Source organism: Ranitomeya variabilis, chromosome 7, assembly GCF_051348905.1.
Source record: "Ranitomeya variabilis isolate aRanVar5 chromosome 7, aRanVar5.hap1, whole genome shotgun sequence".
In the NCBI taxonomy this organism is placed as follows: Eukaryota; Metazoa; Chordata; class Amphibia; order Anura; family Dendrobatidae; genus Ranitomeya; species Ranitomeya variabilis.
In genome coordinates, this window is record NC_135238.1 from 1,916,741 (window position 1) to 1,933,917 (window position 17,177).

At 49.9% G+C, this 17,177-nt stretch overlaps 1 protein-coding gene across 1 annotated transcript; it reads right to left on the minus strand.

The window, feature by feature from the left end:
* Window positions 1-6,806: 6,806 nt before the first annotated feature.
* On the minus strand, window positions 6,807-15,723 carry MYL11 (myosin light chain 11). The gene is made up of 7 exons (XM_077273631.1): window positions 15,589-15,723; window positions 14,306-14,401; window positions 13,739-13,814; window positions 13,410-13,514; window positions 12,616-12,694; window positions 7,270-7,318; window positions 6,807-7,183 (listed from the first exon to the last, which is right to left on the minus strand). Exons 1-7 carry the CDS (start codon window positions 15,589-15,591, stop codon window positions 7,079-7,081), a joined length of 513 nt encoding a protein of 170 aa, XP_077129746.1. The 5' UTR covers window positions 15,592-15,723; the 3' UTR covers window positions 6,807-7,078.
* Between the last annotated feature and the right edge of the window lie 1,454 nt (window positions 15,724-17,177).

Consider the following 17,177-nt stretch of genomic DNA (forward strand, 5'->3'; position numbering starts at 1 on the left):
TCAGGCCCCTGCTGCGAGATCGCTGGTCGTGTCGGAATGGCCTGGACCTTTTTTTGGTCGTTGAGGCCCCGCTGACATCGCTGAATCGGTGTGTGTGACACCGATCCAGCGATGTCTTCACTGGTAACCAGGGTAAACATCGGGTTACTAAGCGCAGGGCCGCGCTTAGTAACCCGATGTTTACCCTGGTTACCAAAAAAAACAAACAGTACATACTCGCCTTTCGGTGTCCAGGTCCCTTGCCGTCTGCTTCCTGCTCTCACTGACTGCCGGCCGTACAGTGAGAAGTGAGAGCACAGCAGTGACGTCACCGCTGCGCTCTGCTCTCACAGTACGGCGGCTCAGTCAGAGCAGGAAGCAGACGGCAAGGGACACCGAAAGGCGAGTATGTACTGTTTGTTTTTTTTGGTAACCAGGGTAAACATCGGGTTACTAAGCGCGGCCCTGCGCTTAGTAACCCGATGTTTACCCTGGTTACCCGGGTGCTGCAGGGGGACTTCGGCATCGTTGAAGACAGTTTCAACGATGCCGAAGTCGTTCCCCTGATCGTTGGTCGCTGGGGAGAGCGGTCTGTGTGACAGCTCCCCAGCGACCACACAGCGACTTACCAACGATCACGGCCAGGTCGTATCGCTGGTCGTGATCGTTGGTAAATCGCTTAGTGAGACGGGGCCTTAAGGGGGCTGTCAAGGTCAGTCAACAAGGATCAGTGTGGGATCTTTAAAACCAGATTAAGGGGAGGTTGTAAAAAGACATAGATTCAACTATATGTACTTTTTTCCACCAGCTCTACATCCTGTATCACTTGATTATCTATTATCCACATTGCAGTTTGTTGTGAAAAGCTTCCGCCCTTCAATAAATGCTGATATAGTGTGTGTTATTGCTACCTCGCGTGGTAGGGAATGCCAGTCTTACTGCTCTAACTGTAAAGAACCCTTCCCTACTTAGCTGCTGAAATCGCATTTCCTCCACACATAATAAATGTCTGATGGTCCTTTGTGCGATCTTTTGAAGGAATAAATCATGTTCCGTCCTGTGAATCAATGACACATGTATTATATATATAGATGAGAGTGCCTCTGAGGCGTCTTTTTCTAAGCTAAAAAGGCCCAACTTTTCTACCTTCTTATAGGAGAGACCTCCATCCCTTGTAATACAGGAGGGGCCTCCATCGTGTGTAATAAAGGAGAGGCCTCCATCCCTTGTAATATATTGCATGCTTGACAAAGACCTATTGGTGGTCGAAACGTTGCTTCACTATGGCAGAATACATTTCTCTTTTTAACCACTACACCTGGATGGAGCGCTGTTCATCTATTTGCTTGATTAGGTCCGGGGCAGGTAGTCTGACGGGTACTGGGGACCTGACAACTAACAAACATGCACAGTGCTAACGAACAATATTGCTCAGGCACCTCCATGCTGGAGGAGGTGCGTTAAATAGGTGTCACCCTGCCATTGCACTTTAAGAAGGAGGAACCGCGCCCTTCCTAAGTATCAGCAGAGATGCAGGAAGGAGGAAGTGCACGACGAGGGTTGCGGCTGTGAGTTATTCGGCATCTCTGCCGGGGAAGAGAGGCAGCATGCAGAAATGCCGGAGTTACAGTCCCCCTTCCTTTTATGCCCCCTTATCTTCAAGCCCACAAGAAATCTCTCCAGGGTGAGAGGGGCATGAATGTTCTCCCTGGGCTCCCAGGATCTCTCCTCAAGACCAAACCCCTTCCAATTCACCAGAAAAAAAGTTTTTCCTCTTACCCTCTTGGTGGCTAGAATGTTCTCTATCTCAAAAACGTCCTCAGTGCTGACTGGAGCAGAAGTGGTACCAAGATCTTTGAAAAATGAACTAAGGAGGTCGGGCTTTTAGGGGAGGCACATGGAAAGAATTGGGAATCCATAACGAGGCTGGGAGTTTGAGCTTGTAGGCTATCGGATTAATCTGTTTCAAAACCTCAAAGGGACCGATGAAGCAAGGACCCTGTTTATACAAGGGTACCGTGAGATGGACATACTTGGATGACAGCTAGACCTTGTCTCCAGGACGAAACAGAGGTGGATCCAGACATCTCTCATCTGTGTGCCATTTCATCTGCTCAGAGGGCTTCAATAATGTGCACTCCCAGATTTCATAAAGTTTTGACGATGAATTTGGCAGCAGGAATATTGCAGGTGATAGAGATAGGGAACATAATATTGAGATGCTGACGGTAGACCACAGAGAATGGAGATTTGGCACAAGATTCGCTGACATGATTATTGTATGAGAATCCGGCCCAAGGCAGGCGTTCGACCCAGTCATTGTGATGGGCATTGATGAAGTGCCTGAAGTAGTTAGTCAGGATCTGCCTTGATGTTCTTATCCGCCGTCCGAAAATGAAGAATAAAGTTAAAGCGAGCAAAGAACAGAAACCACCTGGCCTGTCGTAGATTAAGCCGTAGTGCAGACTGTAGATAACCATCAGATTATTTATTATTATTTATTTATATAACACCATTGACTCCATGTTGCTGTACATGAGGAGGGTTTACATACAAATTACAGATATCACTTACAGTAAGCTAACAATGACAGACTGATACAGAGGGAGGAGGACCCTGCCCTTGTGGGCTTACATTCTACAGGATGGTGGGGATGGAGACAATAGGTTGAGGGTTGCAGAAGCTCCGGTGTTTGTGAGGCGGTAGCTTCGGTGTTGTTGAGGTGGCCGTGTGGTCAGTGCAGACTGTAGGCTTTCCTGAAGAGGTGGGTTTTCAGGTTCTGTCTGAAGGATCCGAATGTGGTTGATAGTCAGACGTGTCGGGGCAGAGAATTCCAGAGGATGGGGGATATTCGGAAGAAGTCTTGGAGGCGGTTGAGTGAGGAGCGAATAAGTGTGGAGGAGAGGAGGAGGTCTTGGGAGGACCGGAGATTATGTGAGGGAAGATATATGGAGATTAGTTCAGAGATATATGCAGGAGACAGGTTATGGATGGCCTTGTAGGTCAGTATTAGTAATTTGAACTGGATACGCTGAGGGAATGGAAGCCAGGGAAGAGATTTGCAGAGGGGGAAGCGGAGGAGTAGCGAGGAGAGAGATGAACTAGTCGGGCAGCAGAGTTATGGATGGACTGGACAGGTGCAAGGGTGTTAGCAGGGAGGCAACAGAAAAAGATGTTGCAGTAGTCGAGGCGGGAGATGATGAGGCCATGCACAAGCATTTTAGTAGATTGACGGTTGAGGAAAGGACGGATTCTGGAGATCTTTTTGAGCTGAAGGTGACAGGAGGTGGAAAGAGCTTGGATGTGTGGTTTGAAGGACAGGGCAGAGTCAAGGGTTACTCCGAGGCAGCGGACTTCCGGTACGGGGAAAAGTGTAATGTCCTTTACTGCGATAGGTAAGGAAGATCTATGAGATGGAGGAAAGATGATGAGTTCAGATTTGTCCACATTGAGTTTGAGGAAGCAAGAGGAGAAGAAGGAGGATATGGCTGATAGACACTGCAGGATTCTGGACAGCAGGGAGGTGACATCTGGGCCAGAAAGGTAGATCTGAGTGTCATCAGCATAAAGGTGGTACTGGAATCCATGAGACTTTATGAGTTGTCCCAGGCCGAGTGTATAGATTGAGAAGAGTAGGGGTCCTAGAACAGAGCCTTGGGGGACTCCAACAGAGAGAGGGTGGGATGAGGAGGTAGTCTAGGAGTGGGAGACGCTGAATGTGAGGTTGGAAAGGTACGAGGAGATCCAGGATAGGGCAAGGTCTTTGATGCCAAAGGAGGAGAGGATCTGTAGTCGGAGGCAGTGGTCAACTGTGTCGAAAGCAGAGGACAGGTCTAAGAGGAGTACAGAGATATAATGAGGGTCAGGTGAGGGGGTGCAGTAGATATAATGAAGGTCAGATGAGGGGTGCAGTAGATACAATGGGGGTCAGGTGAGGGGGTGCAGTAGATATAATGAAGGTCAGATGAGGGGTGCAGTAGATATAATGAAGGTCAGATGAGGGGTGCAGTAGATATAAAGAGTCAGGTGAAGGGGGTGCAGTAGATATGAGGGGGTGCAGTAGATATAATAAGGGTCAGGTGAGTGGGTGCAGTAGATATAATGGGGATCAGGTGAGGGGTGCAGTAGATATAATGAAGGTTAGATGAGGGGTGCAGTAGATATAAAGAGTCAGGTGAGGGGGTGCAGTAGATATAAAGAGAGGTGAGGGGGTGCAGTAGATATAATGAGGGTCAGGTGAGGGGGTGCAGTAGATATAATGAGGGTCAGGTGAGGGGGTGCATTAGATATAAAAAGGGCCAGGTGAGAGAGGAGAAGAATCTGTAATGCTTATATATTAATAAGTGCCACCAAGTCCTGTCCCCTGACTTCTCTGAGTAAAGGGTGGAGTGGCCCCCGCTTCAGCGCCTTCCCCAGCATGGTTGTGCTTTTTTTTCTGCACCGCGGTCTGTCTTATTTCCACTGTAGGCTTCCCCACCTTTACAGTATTTATTATTCGCATTTGATCCACCATCTGTTCTGAGGTGGCCATTTGGGCCGAAACGTCAAAAACTGTTTTATGTGGATCCCTCCTGTTTTTGCTTTATGTGCAATAAATATATTTTAATTCAGCATTGAATAGTGGAGTGCCAAATTCTATTTTTGTCTTGTATATGGGGTGGAACCCTATTTGAGCACCCTATAAGAGTGCCACATAAGCCTGTTACAGAATATAGGGTGGAGTGGCCCCCCGCTTCTGTGAGTATAGGGTGGAGTGGCCCCCCGGTTCTCTGAGTATAGGGTGGTGTGGCCCCCTGCTTCTGTTGTGAGCATAGGGTGGAGTGGCCCCCCGCTTCTCTGAGTATAGGGCGGAGTGGCCCCCCCGCTTCTCTGAGTATAGGGCGGAGTGGCCCCCGCTTCTGTGAGTATAGGGTGGAGTGGCCCCCCGGTTCTCTGAGTATAGGGTGGTGTGGCCCCCTGCTTCTGTTGTGAGTATAGGGCGGAGTGGCCCCCGCTTCTGTGAGTATAGGGTGGAGTGGCCCCCCCGCTTCTCTGAGTATAGGGCGGAGTGGCCCCCGCTTCTGTGAGTATATGGTGGAGTGGCCCCCCGGTTCTCTGAGTATAGGGTGGTGTGGCCCCCTGCTTCTGTGAGTATAGGGTGGAGTGGCCCCCGCTTCTGTGAGCATAGGGTGGAGTGGCCCCCGCTTCTGTGAGTATAGGGTGGAGTGGCCCCCGCTTCTGTGAGCATAGGGTGGAGTGGCCCCCGCTTCTGAGTATAGGGTGGAATGGCCCCCCGCTTCTTCTCTGAGTATAGGGCGGAGTGGCCCCCCCCGCTTCTCTGTGAGTATAGGGCGGAGTGGCCCCCCGCTTCTGTGAATATAGGGTGGTGTGGCCCCCCACTTCTCTGAGTATAGGGTGGTGTGGCCCCCCGCTTCTCTGAGTATAGGGTGGAATGGCCCCCCGCTTCTCTATGAGTATAGGGTGGTGTGGCCCCCCGCTTCTCTGAGTATAGGGTGGAGTGGCCCCCGCTTCTGTGAGTATAGGGTGGAGTAGCCACCCAGTTCTGTGAGTATAGGGCTGAGTGGCCCCTCGCTTCTGTGAGTATAGGGTGGAGTGGCCCCCCGGTTCTCCGAGTATAGGGTGGAGTGGCCCCCCCGCTTCTGTGAGTATAGGGTGGAGTGGCCCCCCGCTTCTGTGAGTATAGGGTGGAGTAGCCACCCACTTCTCTGTGAGTATAGGGTGGAGTGTCCCCCCGCTTCTGTGAGTATAGGGTGGAGTGGCCCCCCGGTTCTCCGAGTATAGGGTGGAGTGGCCCCCCCGCTTCTGTGAGTATAGGGTGGAGTGGCCCCCCGGTTCTCCGAGTATAGGGTGGAGTGGCCCCCCGCTTCTGTGAGTATAGGGTGGTGTGGCCCCCCGCTTCTCTGAGTATAGGGTGGAGTAGCCCCCGCTTCTGAGTATAGGGTGGAATGGCCCCCCGCTTCTCTGTGAGTATAGGGTGGAGTGCCCCCGCTTCTCTGAGTATAGGGTGGAGTAGCCACCCGCTTCTCTAAGTATAGGGTGGAATGGCCCCCCGCTTCTCTGTGAGTATAGGGTGGAGTGGCCCCCGCTTCTCTGAGTATAGGGTGGAGTAGCCCCCCCGCTTCTCTGAGTATAGGGTGGTGTGGCCCCCCGCTTCTCTGTGAGTATAGGGTGGAGTGGCCCCCCCGCTTCTCTGAGTATAGGGTGGAGTAGCCACCCGCTTCTCTAAGTATAGGGTGGAATGGCCCCCCGCTTCTCTGTGAGTATAGGGTGGTGTGGCCCCCCACTTCTCTGAGTATAGGGTGGAGTAGCCACCCGCTTCTCTAAGTATAGGGTGGAATGGCCCCCCGCTTCTCTGTGAGTATAGGGTGGAGTGGCCCCCGCTTCTCTGAGTATAGGGTGGAGTGGCCCCCGCTTCTGAGTATAGGGTGGTGTGGCCCCCCGCTTCTCTGTGAGTATAGGGTGGAGTGGCCCCCGCTTCTCTGAGTATAGGGTGGAGTGGCCCCCGCTTCTGAGTATAGGGTGGTGTGGCCCCCCGCTTCCCTGAGTATAGGGTGGAATGGCCCCCCGGCATCTGTGAGTATAGGGTGGTGTGGCCCCCCGCTTCTCTGAGTATAGGGTGGTGTGGCCCCCAACTTCTCTGAGTATAGGGCGGAGTGGCCCCTGTAATGACTGTACCTGAGGGCCCTGGATAGACGGTGATCCTTTTCCCTTTTTCCCAGGAAGCATTGCTTGGCTTGTAAGGCCAGCTGGTGGTCTCCACAAGTATAATCAGGACCCCCATAGTTTGGAAGCCAATTCTCGTGGAAATGGACAACACAAGGGACAAGTGGAATAAAAACAAGATTTTATTGAGTTTTTTTTCTTCCCCTGAGGATTTCTTAGTTCCAACTTTAAGACAGTGAAAGTATTCAGGGACAAGAGGGAAGGGGTTCAGCGAGAGAACGGGTGACCACGCGGGGCCGCTTCCAGACCAGTAGAAGAAATAAATTACAGTGGTGTCTTTGATGGGTCGAGTTTACAAAATAAGACGCAATATACAGCAAGTTGGGGTTCAGCGGTGGGCATGAGAGCGCACCCCCAGAGGGATGACATGGCTCCATTACTCCTGGTCTTTGTCCTCTCCGTGGGTGATGACGTAGCAGATGTTCTTGTAGTCTACATTGCCGGCTACATCAGGAGGAAATGCTGTCCACATGTTCTTGATCTGAGGGAGAGAGAGAAGAAAGGATGAGGGGATGTGGGACTCATGAAACACCTTTATACGTCACTGCAGCCACAAGGATCGCTCACCTCCTCTGGAGTGAATCTGTCACACTGTGTGATCAGGAGTTCCTCGAGGCTGAGAGAAAACACAGAAAATGTGAAGATGGAGGAGCAGTATGGGGGAATGGGACAGAGGGGTAACAGGACCTGGAGAAGGAGCCGGGGAGAGGAATGTCACCTTATTACTGTGGTGTGTGGTGGGCAGTGCTGGGGAATGGGACAGAGGGGTAACGACCTAGAGGAGGAGTCGGGGAGAGTAGTGCCACCTTATTACTGTGGTGTATGGTGGGCAGTGCTGGGGAATGGGACAGAGCGGTAACAGGACCTGGAGAAGGAGTCGGAGAGAGGAATGTCACCTTATTACTGTGGTGTGTGGTGGGCAGTGCTGGGGAATGGGACAGAGGGGTAACAGGACCTGGAGAAGGAGCCGGGGAGAGTAGTGCCACCTTATTACTGTGGTGTATGGTGGGCAGTGCTGAGGAATGGGACAGAGGGGTAACGACCTAGAGGAGGAGTCGGGGAGAGTAGTGCCACCTTATTACTGTGGTGTATGGTGGTCAGTGCTGGGGAATGGGACAGAGGGGTAACAGGACCTGGAGAAGGAGTCGGGGAGAGGAATGTCACCTTATTACTGTGGTGTGTGGTGGGCAGTGCTGGGGAATGGGACAGAGGGGTAACGACCTAGAGAAGGAGCCGGGGAGAGGAATGCCACCTTATTACTGTGGTGTATGGTGGGCAGTGCTGAGGAATGGGACAGAGGGGTAACGACCTAGAGGAGGAGTCGGGGAGAGTAGTGCCACCTTATTACTGTGGTGTATGGTGGTCAGTGCTGGGGAATGGGACAGAGGGGTAACAGGACCTGGAGAAGGAGTCGGGGAGAGGAATGTCACCTTATTACTGTGGTGTATGGAGGCAGTGCTGGGGAATGGGACAGAGGGGTAACAGGACCTGGAGAAGGAGTCGGGGAGAGGAATGTCACCTTATTACAGTGGTGTATGATGGGCAGTGCTGAGGAATGGGACAGAGGGGTAACAGGACCTGGAGAAGGAGTCGGGGAGAGGAATGCCACCTTATTACTGTGGTGTATGGTGGGCAGTGCTGGGGAATGGGACAGAGGGGTAACAACCTAGAGGAGGAGTCAGGGAGAGGAATGTCACCTTATTACTGTGGTGTATGGTGGGCAGTGCTGGGGAATGGGACAGAGGGGTAACAGGACCTGGAGAAGGAGCCGGGGAGAGGAATGTCACCTTATTACTGTGGTGTGTGGTGGGCAGTGCTGGGGAATGGGACAGAGGGGTAACGACCTAGAGGAGGAGTCGGGGAGAGTAGTGCCACCTTATTACTGTGGTGTATGGTGGTCAGTGCTGGGGAATGGGACAGAGGGGTAACAGGACCTGGAGAAGGAGTCGGGGAGAGGAATGTCACCTTATTACTGTGGTGTGTGGTGGGCAGTGCTGGGGAATGGGACAGAGGGGTAACGACCTAGAGAAGGAGCCGGGGAGAGGAATGCCACCTTATTACTGTGGTGTATGGTGGGCAGTGCTGAGGAATGGGACAGAGGGGTAACGACCTAGAGGAGGAGTCGGGGAGAGTAGTGCCACCTTATTACTGTGGTGTATGGTGGTCAGTGCTGGGGAATGGGACAGAGGGGTAACAGGACCTGGAGAAGGAGTCGGGGAGAGGAATGTCACCTTATTACTGTGGTGTATGGAGGCAGTGCTGGGGAATGGGACAGAGGGGTAACAGGACCTGGAGAAGGAGTCGGGGAGAGGAATGTCACCTTATTACAGTGGTGTATGATGGGCAGTGCTGAGGAATGGAACAGAGGGGTAACAGGACCTGGAGAAGGAGTCGGGGAGAGGAATGTCGCCTTATTACTGTGGTGTATGGTGGGCAGTGCTGAGGAATGGGACAGAGGGGTAACAACCTAGAGGAGGAGTCGGGGAGAGGAATGTAACATTATTACTGTGGTGTATGGTGGGCAGTGCTGGGGAATGGGACAGAGGGGCAACAGGACCTGGAGAAGGAGTCAGGGAGAAGAATGTCGCCTTATTACTGTGGTGTATGATGGGCAGTGCTGGGGAATGGGACAGAAGGGTAACAGGACCTGGAGAAGGAGTCAGGGAGAGGAATGTCGCCTTATTACTGTGGTGTATGGTGGGCAGTGCTGAGGAATGGGACAGAGGGGTAACAGGACCTGGAGAAGGAGCCGGGGAGATGAATGTCACCTTATTACTGTGGTGTATGGTGGGCAGTGCTGAGGAATGGGACAGAGGGGTAACAGGACCTGGAGAAGGAGTCGGGGAGAAGAATGTCGCCTTACTACAGTGGTGTATGATGGGCAGTGCTGAGGAATGGAACAGAGGGGTAACAGGACCTGGAGAAGGAGTCGGGGAGAGGAATGTCGCCTTACTACAGTGGTGTATGATGGGCAGTGCTGAGGAATGGAACAGAGGGGTAACAGGACCTGGAGAAGGAGTCGGGGAGAGGAATGTCGCCTTACTACAGTGGTGTATGATGGGCAGTGCTGAGGAATGGAACAGAGGGGTAACAGGACCTGGAGAAGGAGCCGGGGAGAGGAATGTCACCTTATTACAGTGGTGTATGATGGGCAGTGCTGAGGAATGGAACAGAGGGGTAACAGGACCTGGAGAAGGAGTCGGGGAGAGGAATGTCGCCTTATTACTGTGGTGTATGGTGGGCAGTGCTGAGGAATGGGACAGAGGGGTAACAACCTAGAGGAGGAGTCGGGGAGAGGAATGTAACATTATTACTGTGGTGTACGGTGGGCAGTGCTGAGGAATGGGACAGAGGGGTAACAGGACCTGGAGAAGGAGTCGGGGAGAGGAATGTCGCCTTACTACAGTGGTGTATGATGGGCAGTGCTGAGGAATGGGACAGAGGGGTAACAGGACCTGGAGAAGGAGCCGGGGAGAGGAATGTCGCCTTACTACAGTGGTGTATGGTGGGCAGTGCTGAGGAATGGGACAGAGCGGTAACAGGACCTGGAGAAGGAGTCGGGGAGAGGAATGTCGCCTTACTACAGTGGTGTATGGTGGGCAGTGCAGAGGAATGGGACAGAAGGGTAACAGGACCTGGAGAAGGAGTCGGGGAGAGGAATGACGCCTTATTACTGTGGTGTATGGTGGGCAGTGCTGAGGAATGGGACAGAAGGGTAACAGGACCTGGAGAAGGAGCCGGGGAGAAGAATGTCGCCTTATTACTGTGGTGTATGGTGGGCAGTGCTGGGGAATGGGACAGAGGGGTAACAACCTAGAGGAGGAGTCGGGGAGAGGAATGTAACATTATTACTGTGGTGTATGGTGGGCAGTGCTGGGGAATGGGACAGAGGGGTAACAGGACCTGGAGAAGGAGTCGGGGAGAGGAATGTAACATTATTACTGTGGTGTATGGTGGGCAGTGCTGGGGAATGGGACAGAGGGGTAACAGGACCTGGAGAAGGAGTCGGGGAGAGGAATGTCGCCTTATTACTGTGGTGTATGATGGGCAGTGCTGGGGAATGGGACAGAGGGGTAACGACCAAGAGGAGGAGCCGGGGAGAGGAATGTCACCTTATTACTGTGGTGTATGGTGGGCAGTGCTGGGGAATGAGACAGAGGGGTAACAACCTAGAGGAGGAGTCAGGGAGAGGAATGTCACCTTATTACTGTGGTGTATGATGGGCAGTGCTGAGGAATGGGACAGAGGGGTAACGACCTAGAGGAGGAGTCAGGGAGAGGAATGTCACCTTATTACTGTGGTGTATGGTGGGCAGTGCTTGGGGAATGGGACAGAGGGGTAACAGGACCTGGAGAAGGAGCCGGGGAGAGGAATGCCACCTTATTACTGTGGTGTATGGTGGGCAGTGCTGAGGAATGGGAAAGAGGGGTAACAGGACCTGGAGAAGGAGTCGGGGAGAGGAATGACGCCTTATGACTGTGGTGTATGGTGGGCAGTGCTGGGGAATGGGACAGAGGGGTAACAGGACCTGGAGAAGGAGTCGGGGAGAGGAATGCCACCTTATTACTGTGGTGTATGGTGGGCAGTGCTTAGGAATGGGACAGAGGGGTAACAGGACCTGGAGAAGGAGTCGGGGAGAGGAATGTCGCCTTATTACTGTGGTGTATGATGGGCAGTGCTGAGGAATGGGACAGAGGGGTAACAGGACCTGGAGAAGGAGTCGGGGAGAGGAATGTCGCCTTATTACTGTGGTGTATGGTGGGCAGTGCTGGGGAATGGGACAGAGGGGTAACGACCTAGAGGAGGAGTCGGGGAGAGGAATGTCGCCTTATTACAGTGGTGTATGGTGGGCAGTGCTGGGGAATGGGACAGAGGGGTAACGACCTAGAGGAGGAGTCAGGGAGAGGAATGTCACCTTATTACTGTGGTGTATGGTGGGCAGTGCTTGGGGAATGGGACAGAGGGGTAACAGGACCTGGAGAAGGAGCCGGGGAGAGGAATGCCACCTTATTACTGTGGTGTATGGTGGGCAGTGCTTAGGAATGGGACAGAGGGGTAACAGGACCTGGAGAAGGAGTCGGGGAGAGGAATGACGCCTTATTACTGTGGTGTATGGTGGGCAGTGCTGGGGAATGGGACAGAGGGGTAACAGGACCTGGAGAAGGAGTCGGGGAGAGGAATGCCACCTTATTACTGTGGTGTATGGTGGGCAGTGCTTAGGAATGGGACAGAGGGGTAACAGGACCTGGAGAAGGAGTCGGGGAGAGGAATGTCGCCTTATTACTGTGGTGTATGATGGGCAGTGCTGAGGAATGGGACAGAGGGGTAACAGGTCCTGGAGAAGGAGTCAGGGAGAGGAATGACGCCTTATTACTGTGGTGTATGGTGGGCAGTGCTGGGGAATGGGACAGAGGGGTAACAGGACCTGGAGAAGGAGTCGGGGAGAGGAATGCCACCTTATTACTGTGGTGTATGGTGGGCAGTGCTTAGGAATGGGACAGAGGGGTAACAGGACCTGGAGAAGGAGTCGGGGAGAGGAATGTCGCCTTATTACTGTGGTGTATGATGGGCAGTGCTGAGGAATGGGACAGAGGGGTAACAGGACCTGGAGAAGGAGTCGGGGAGAGGAATGCCACCTTATTACTGTGATGTATGGTGGGCAGTGCTGGGGAATGGGACAGAGGGGTAACGACCTAGAGGAGGAGTCGGGGAGAGGAATGTCGCCTTATTACAGTGGTGTATGGTGGGCAGTGCTGAGGAATGGGACAGAGGGGTAACAGGACCTGGAGAAGGAGTCGAGGTGAGGAATGCCACCTTATTACAGTGGTGTATGGTGGGCAGTGCTGAGGAATGGGACAGAGGGGTAACAGGATCTGTTGAAGGATCCGGGGAGAAGAATTAAAGGCTACTTACAACTGCTTTTTGATGGACCCTTTTGCCTCAGGATCAAGCACCTTAAATGCCCCGGTGATAACGTCCTCTGGATCAGCACCTGCAGACAGACATTCAGTCAGAGAAGGCCCCAGCCCAATATCCAATCCTACTAGACTGTATGTGCCAGGTAGTGGTTCACTGCCCCCTATATACCAGCTATATGTTCCCCTGCCTTGTATGTCTGTATGTACCATGTATACGGACTACTTGCCCTATATACCAGGTATAAGTTCCCCAGCCCTGTATGTACCATGTATATATTCTGCTGCTCACTATATACCAGGTATAAGTTCCCCAGCCCTGTATGTACCAAGTAGAGGGTCTGCTGCCCCCTATATACCAGGTATAAGTTCCCCAGCCCTGTATGTACCATGTATATATTCTGCTGCCCACTATATACCAGGTATAAGTTCCCCAGCCCTGTATGTCTATATGTACCATGTATACGGACTCCTGATCCTATATACCAGGTATAAGTTCCCCAGCCCTGTATGTACCATGTATATATTCTGCTGCTCACTATATACCAGCTATATGTTCCCCTGCCTTGTATGTACCAAGTAGAGGGTCTGCTGCCCGCTATATACCAGCTATAACTTTCCCAGCCCTGTCTGTACCATGTATAGAGACTGATGCACCTATATACCAGGTATGAGTTCTTCAGTCCTGTATGTACCATGTATAAGGTCCGCTGCCACCTATATACCATGTATAATGTCCCCAGCCCTGCAGGTACCATGTATAGGGTCTGCTGCTCTATATTTGACTCTCACCCTTGAGCTTCTCGCCGAACATGGTCAGGAAGACGGTAAAGTTGATGGGTCCTGAAGCCTCTTTGACCATTTCATCGAGTTCCTCATTCTTCACGTTCAGGCGGCCTGTAGGGAACAGTTACAGGGGTCAGAGGGGAAGGCGAAGAACACCCCCAAATATGTACTTGCCATTCATGAAGCCCTTGCCATAGGATGTTGCCCTATAGATTCAGGACATGTTCCTCACTGTCACTAGGGGCAGTCAGTATAATACTGGGGCTCAATCACGTTTAGTGGGGGACAGTTCATGGAGTTTGGTTGTTTGGGGGATCACCGGGCTCTGCACTCACCCATGGCTGCAAAAGTGTCTCTCAGATCTTCCTTATCGATGATCCCATCTCTGTTCTGATCGATCACTGTGAAAGCCTGAAGAGAAAGGAGAGCAGTTTACCCCCAATTTGCCTGTGCTCATACTAGAAGTTTTATAAGAAGCCCCCGACTGTGCTGATATATGGGGGACCCAAATACCCTCAGCTAATACCAGAATGGTTAAAAGAGGTCTCAGCACTGTAAGTATGTCACATGAAGTTGGGGTCATCAGAGGTTTGTATATTTCCTGGCACCAATCCCAAAGATGAAAACTACAACTATTCACTCGTCAACCCGAAATGTCTGACAACATGGAGCAATAGACTTCATCTAACCTGCAGTCAGCCACTGTATAGTCCCATGGCTGATGACAGAGGACAGTGGCTGTCATCAAGTCGACTCCATATTCGGCTTCCGCCTCCCCCCCATTCACACACCTGTGTTCCCCCGTCATGTCCTCTCCCCACACAAATGGTGGAGCAGGGTCACCTACCCCCTGCATGTGGTCTGGACTGACAAGGGTGACTAACAGGCCTCACCACACTCACCTCCTTAAACTCCTGGATCTGGGTTTGGTCAAACATGGACAAGACATTGGAGGAGCCTCCTTCTGCTGCCTTTCTCTTGGCCTTCTTTGCTGGTGCCTGTGAGGGAAGGAAGAGTCAAGTGGTGCAGACAAGTAGGGCAATCCTCTAGGAGATCTGAGATAATAATCTGCAGTTGTTCTGGGGGGTTCAGAGGTGATTATGTACAGGTGATCTAGGGGGTCAGAGGTAATTATCTACAGATGGTCTAGGGGGTCAGAGGTAATTATCTACAGATGGTCTAGGGGGTCAGAGGTAATTATCTACAGATGGTCTAGGGGGTCAGAGGTAATTATCTACAGATGGTCTAGGGGGTCAGAGGTAATTATCTACAGATGGTCTAGGGGGTCAGAGGTAATTATCTACAGATGGTCTAGGGGGTCAGAGGTAATTATCTACAGATGGTCTAGGGGGTCAGAGGTAATTATCTACAGATGGTCTAGGGGGTCAGAGGTAATTATCTACAGATGTTCTGGGGGTTCAGAGGTAATTATCTACAGATGGTCTAGGGGGTCAGAGGTAATTATCTACAGATGTTCTGGGGGTTCAGAGGTAATTATCTACAGATGGTCTAGGGGGTCAGAGGTAATTATCTACAGATGGTCTAGGGGGTCAGAGGTAATTATCTACAGATGGTCTAGGGGGTCAGAGGTAATTATCTACAGATGGTCTAGGGGTTTACAGGTAATTATCTACAGATGGTCTAGGGGGTCAGAGGTAATTATCTACAGATGGTCTAGGGTTTCAGAGGTAATTATCTATAGATGGTCTGGGGGGTCAGAGGTAAATAACTGCAGTTATTACAGGTAAGTATTTACAGATGGACTAAGGATTCAGATTTAGGTTCTCCTAATGGCCTACTAATTGTAGGAGTTCAGTCTGAGCATAGATTTCAAAGTCCATGGCTACAATAGTAGGAATGTCAGTGGAATTGGTGTCAGCTGGCATACTTCAGGTCAGAAGATTTGGAGAGAAGAGGACAAGCTGTAGAATGTGGGTGTAGGATAGTTGTGGCTGAGGCACCAGTTGGAAGTGAGGAGAGTCTGCTCGAGTTGTATTTTTACTCCTTTACTTGTACAGGACACATGAGTTTGGGGTCTGATACATCCGGGAGGGTCACAAGATGAACCCCAACGTGAATCCTTGTCCCAGTGCCTGAACCCCAAGTGTAGCTCCAGCTGATGGTTGTCTTCTCTCCTTTCCTCTGCCCTGTCCATAATCCAGGGGCTCCTATCTCATCGACTTACCATGTCCTCGGTTGGGTTGGTGCTTGTCCTGGTCAGAAGGAGTGAGTGACATGGAAGAGGAAACCCCAGAACCTATTATATACCCCACTCCCTCAAGACGCTGCTTCTAACTTTAGCCTCATCCTCAACTTTGGCTGTAAGGAGAAGGGAGGTGGGAGGCCCTGGGACAAAATAGTTCTGACCAAAATAGCCCAGGACTCTCAAGGCGTCTTCTGCTCCTTTCTTGGACACATGAAGAGAAATTGGACAGCTGCAAGGGGGAAGGGGGAAGACGCAGGGTCCGAGAGAAAGAAAGAAAAGGGGAGGAGGCCCCGAAATAATGGACGTTGCTCCTAACATTCCTTATTATATATCAATGCGGGCCAACAAGATGTTGTATCATCTATCACCTATCTATCTATTATCTATCTATCTATCTATCACCTATCTATGTATTATCTATCTATTATCTATCTATCTATCTATCTATCACCTATCTATCTATTATCTATCTATCACCTATCTATCTATTATCTATCTATTATCTATCACCTATCTATCTATTATCTATCTATCTATTATCTATCTATCTATTACCTATCTATCTATCATCTATCTATCTATCTATTATCTATCTATCTATCTATTATCTATCATCTATCTATTATCTATCTATCTATTATCTATCACCTATCTATCTATTATCTATCACCTATCTATCTATTATCTATATCATCTATCACCTATCTATCTATTATCTATCTATCTATTATCTATATCATCTATCACCTATCTATCTATTATCTATCACCTATCTATCTATTATCTATCTATCACCTATCTATCTATTATCTATCTATTATCTATCTATCTATTATCTATCACCTATCTATCTATTATCTATCTATTATCTATCTATCTATTATCTATCACCTATCTATCTATTATCTATCTATCTATCTATCACCTATCTATCTATCATCTATCACCTATCTATCTATTATCTATCTATCTATCACCTATCTATCTATCTATCTATCTATCTATCTATCTATCTATCTATCTATTATCTATCTATTATCTATCTATCTATTATCTATCTATCTATTACCTATCTATCTATTATCTATCACCTATCTATCTATCTATCTATCATCTATCTATTATCTATCTATTATCTATTATCTATCTATTATCTATCTATCTATTATCTATCTATTATCTATCTATTATCTATATCTATTATCTATCACCTATCTATCTATTATCTATCACCTATCTATTATCTATCACCTATCTATCTATTATCTATCATCTATCTATTATCTATCACCTATCTATCTATCTATCTATCTATCTATCACCTATCTATCTATTATCTATCTATCTATCACCTATCTATCTATTATCTATCTATTATCTATCTATCTATTATCTATCTATCTATCACCTATCTATCTATTATCTATCTATCTATTATCTATCTATCTATTATCTATCACCTATCTATCTATTATCTATCTATTATCTATTATCTATCTATTATCTATCTATCTATTATCTATCTATTATCTATCTATTATCTATCACCTATCTATCTATTATCTATC

Coding starts and splice junctions, on each gene's coding strand:
- MYL11 (XM_077273631.1), bottom strand. Junction 13,815..14,305: donor AGATCCAGGAGTTTAAGGAG/GTGAGTGTGGTG, acceptor CTTTCTCTTCAG/GCTTTCACAGTGATCGATCA. Junction 7,319..12,615: donor GGGTCCATCAAAAAGCAGTT/GTAAGTAGCCTT, acceptor GTTTTCTCTCAG/CCTCGAGGAACTCCTGATCA.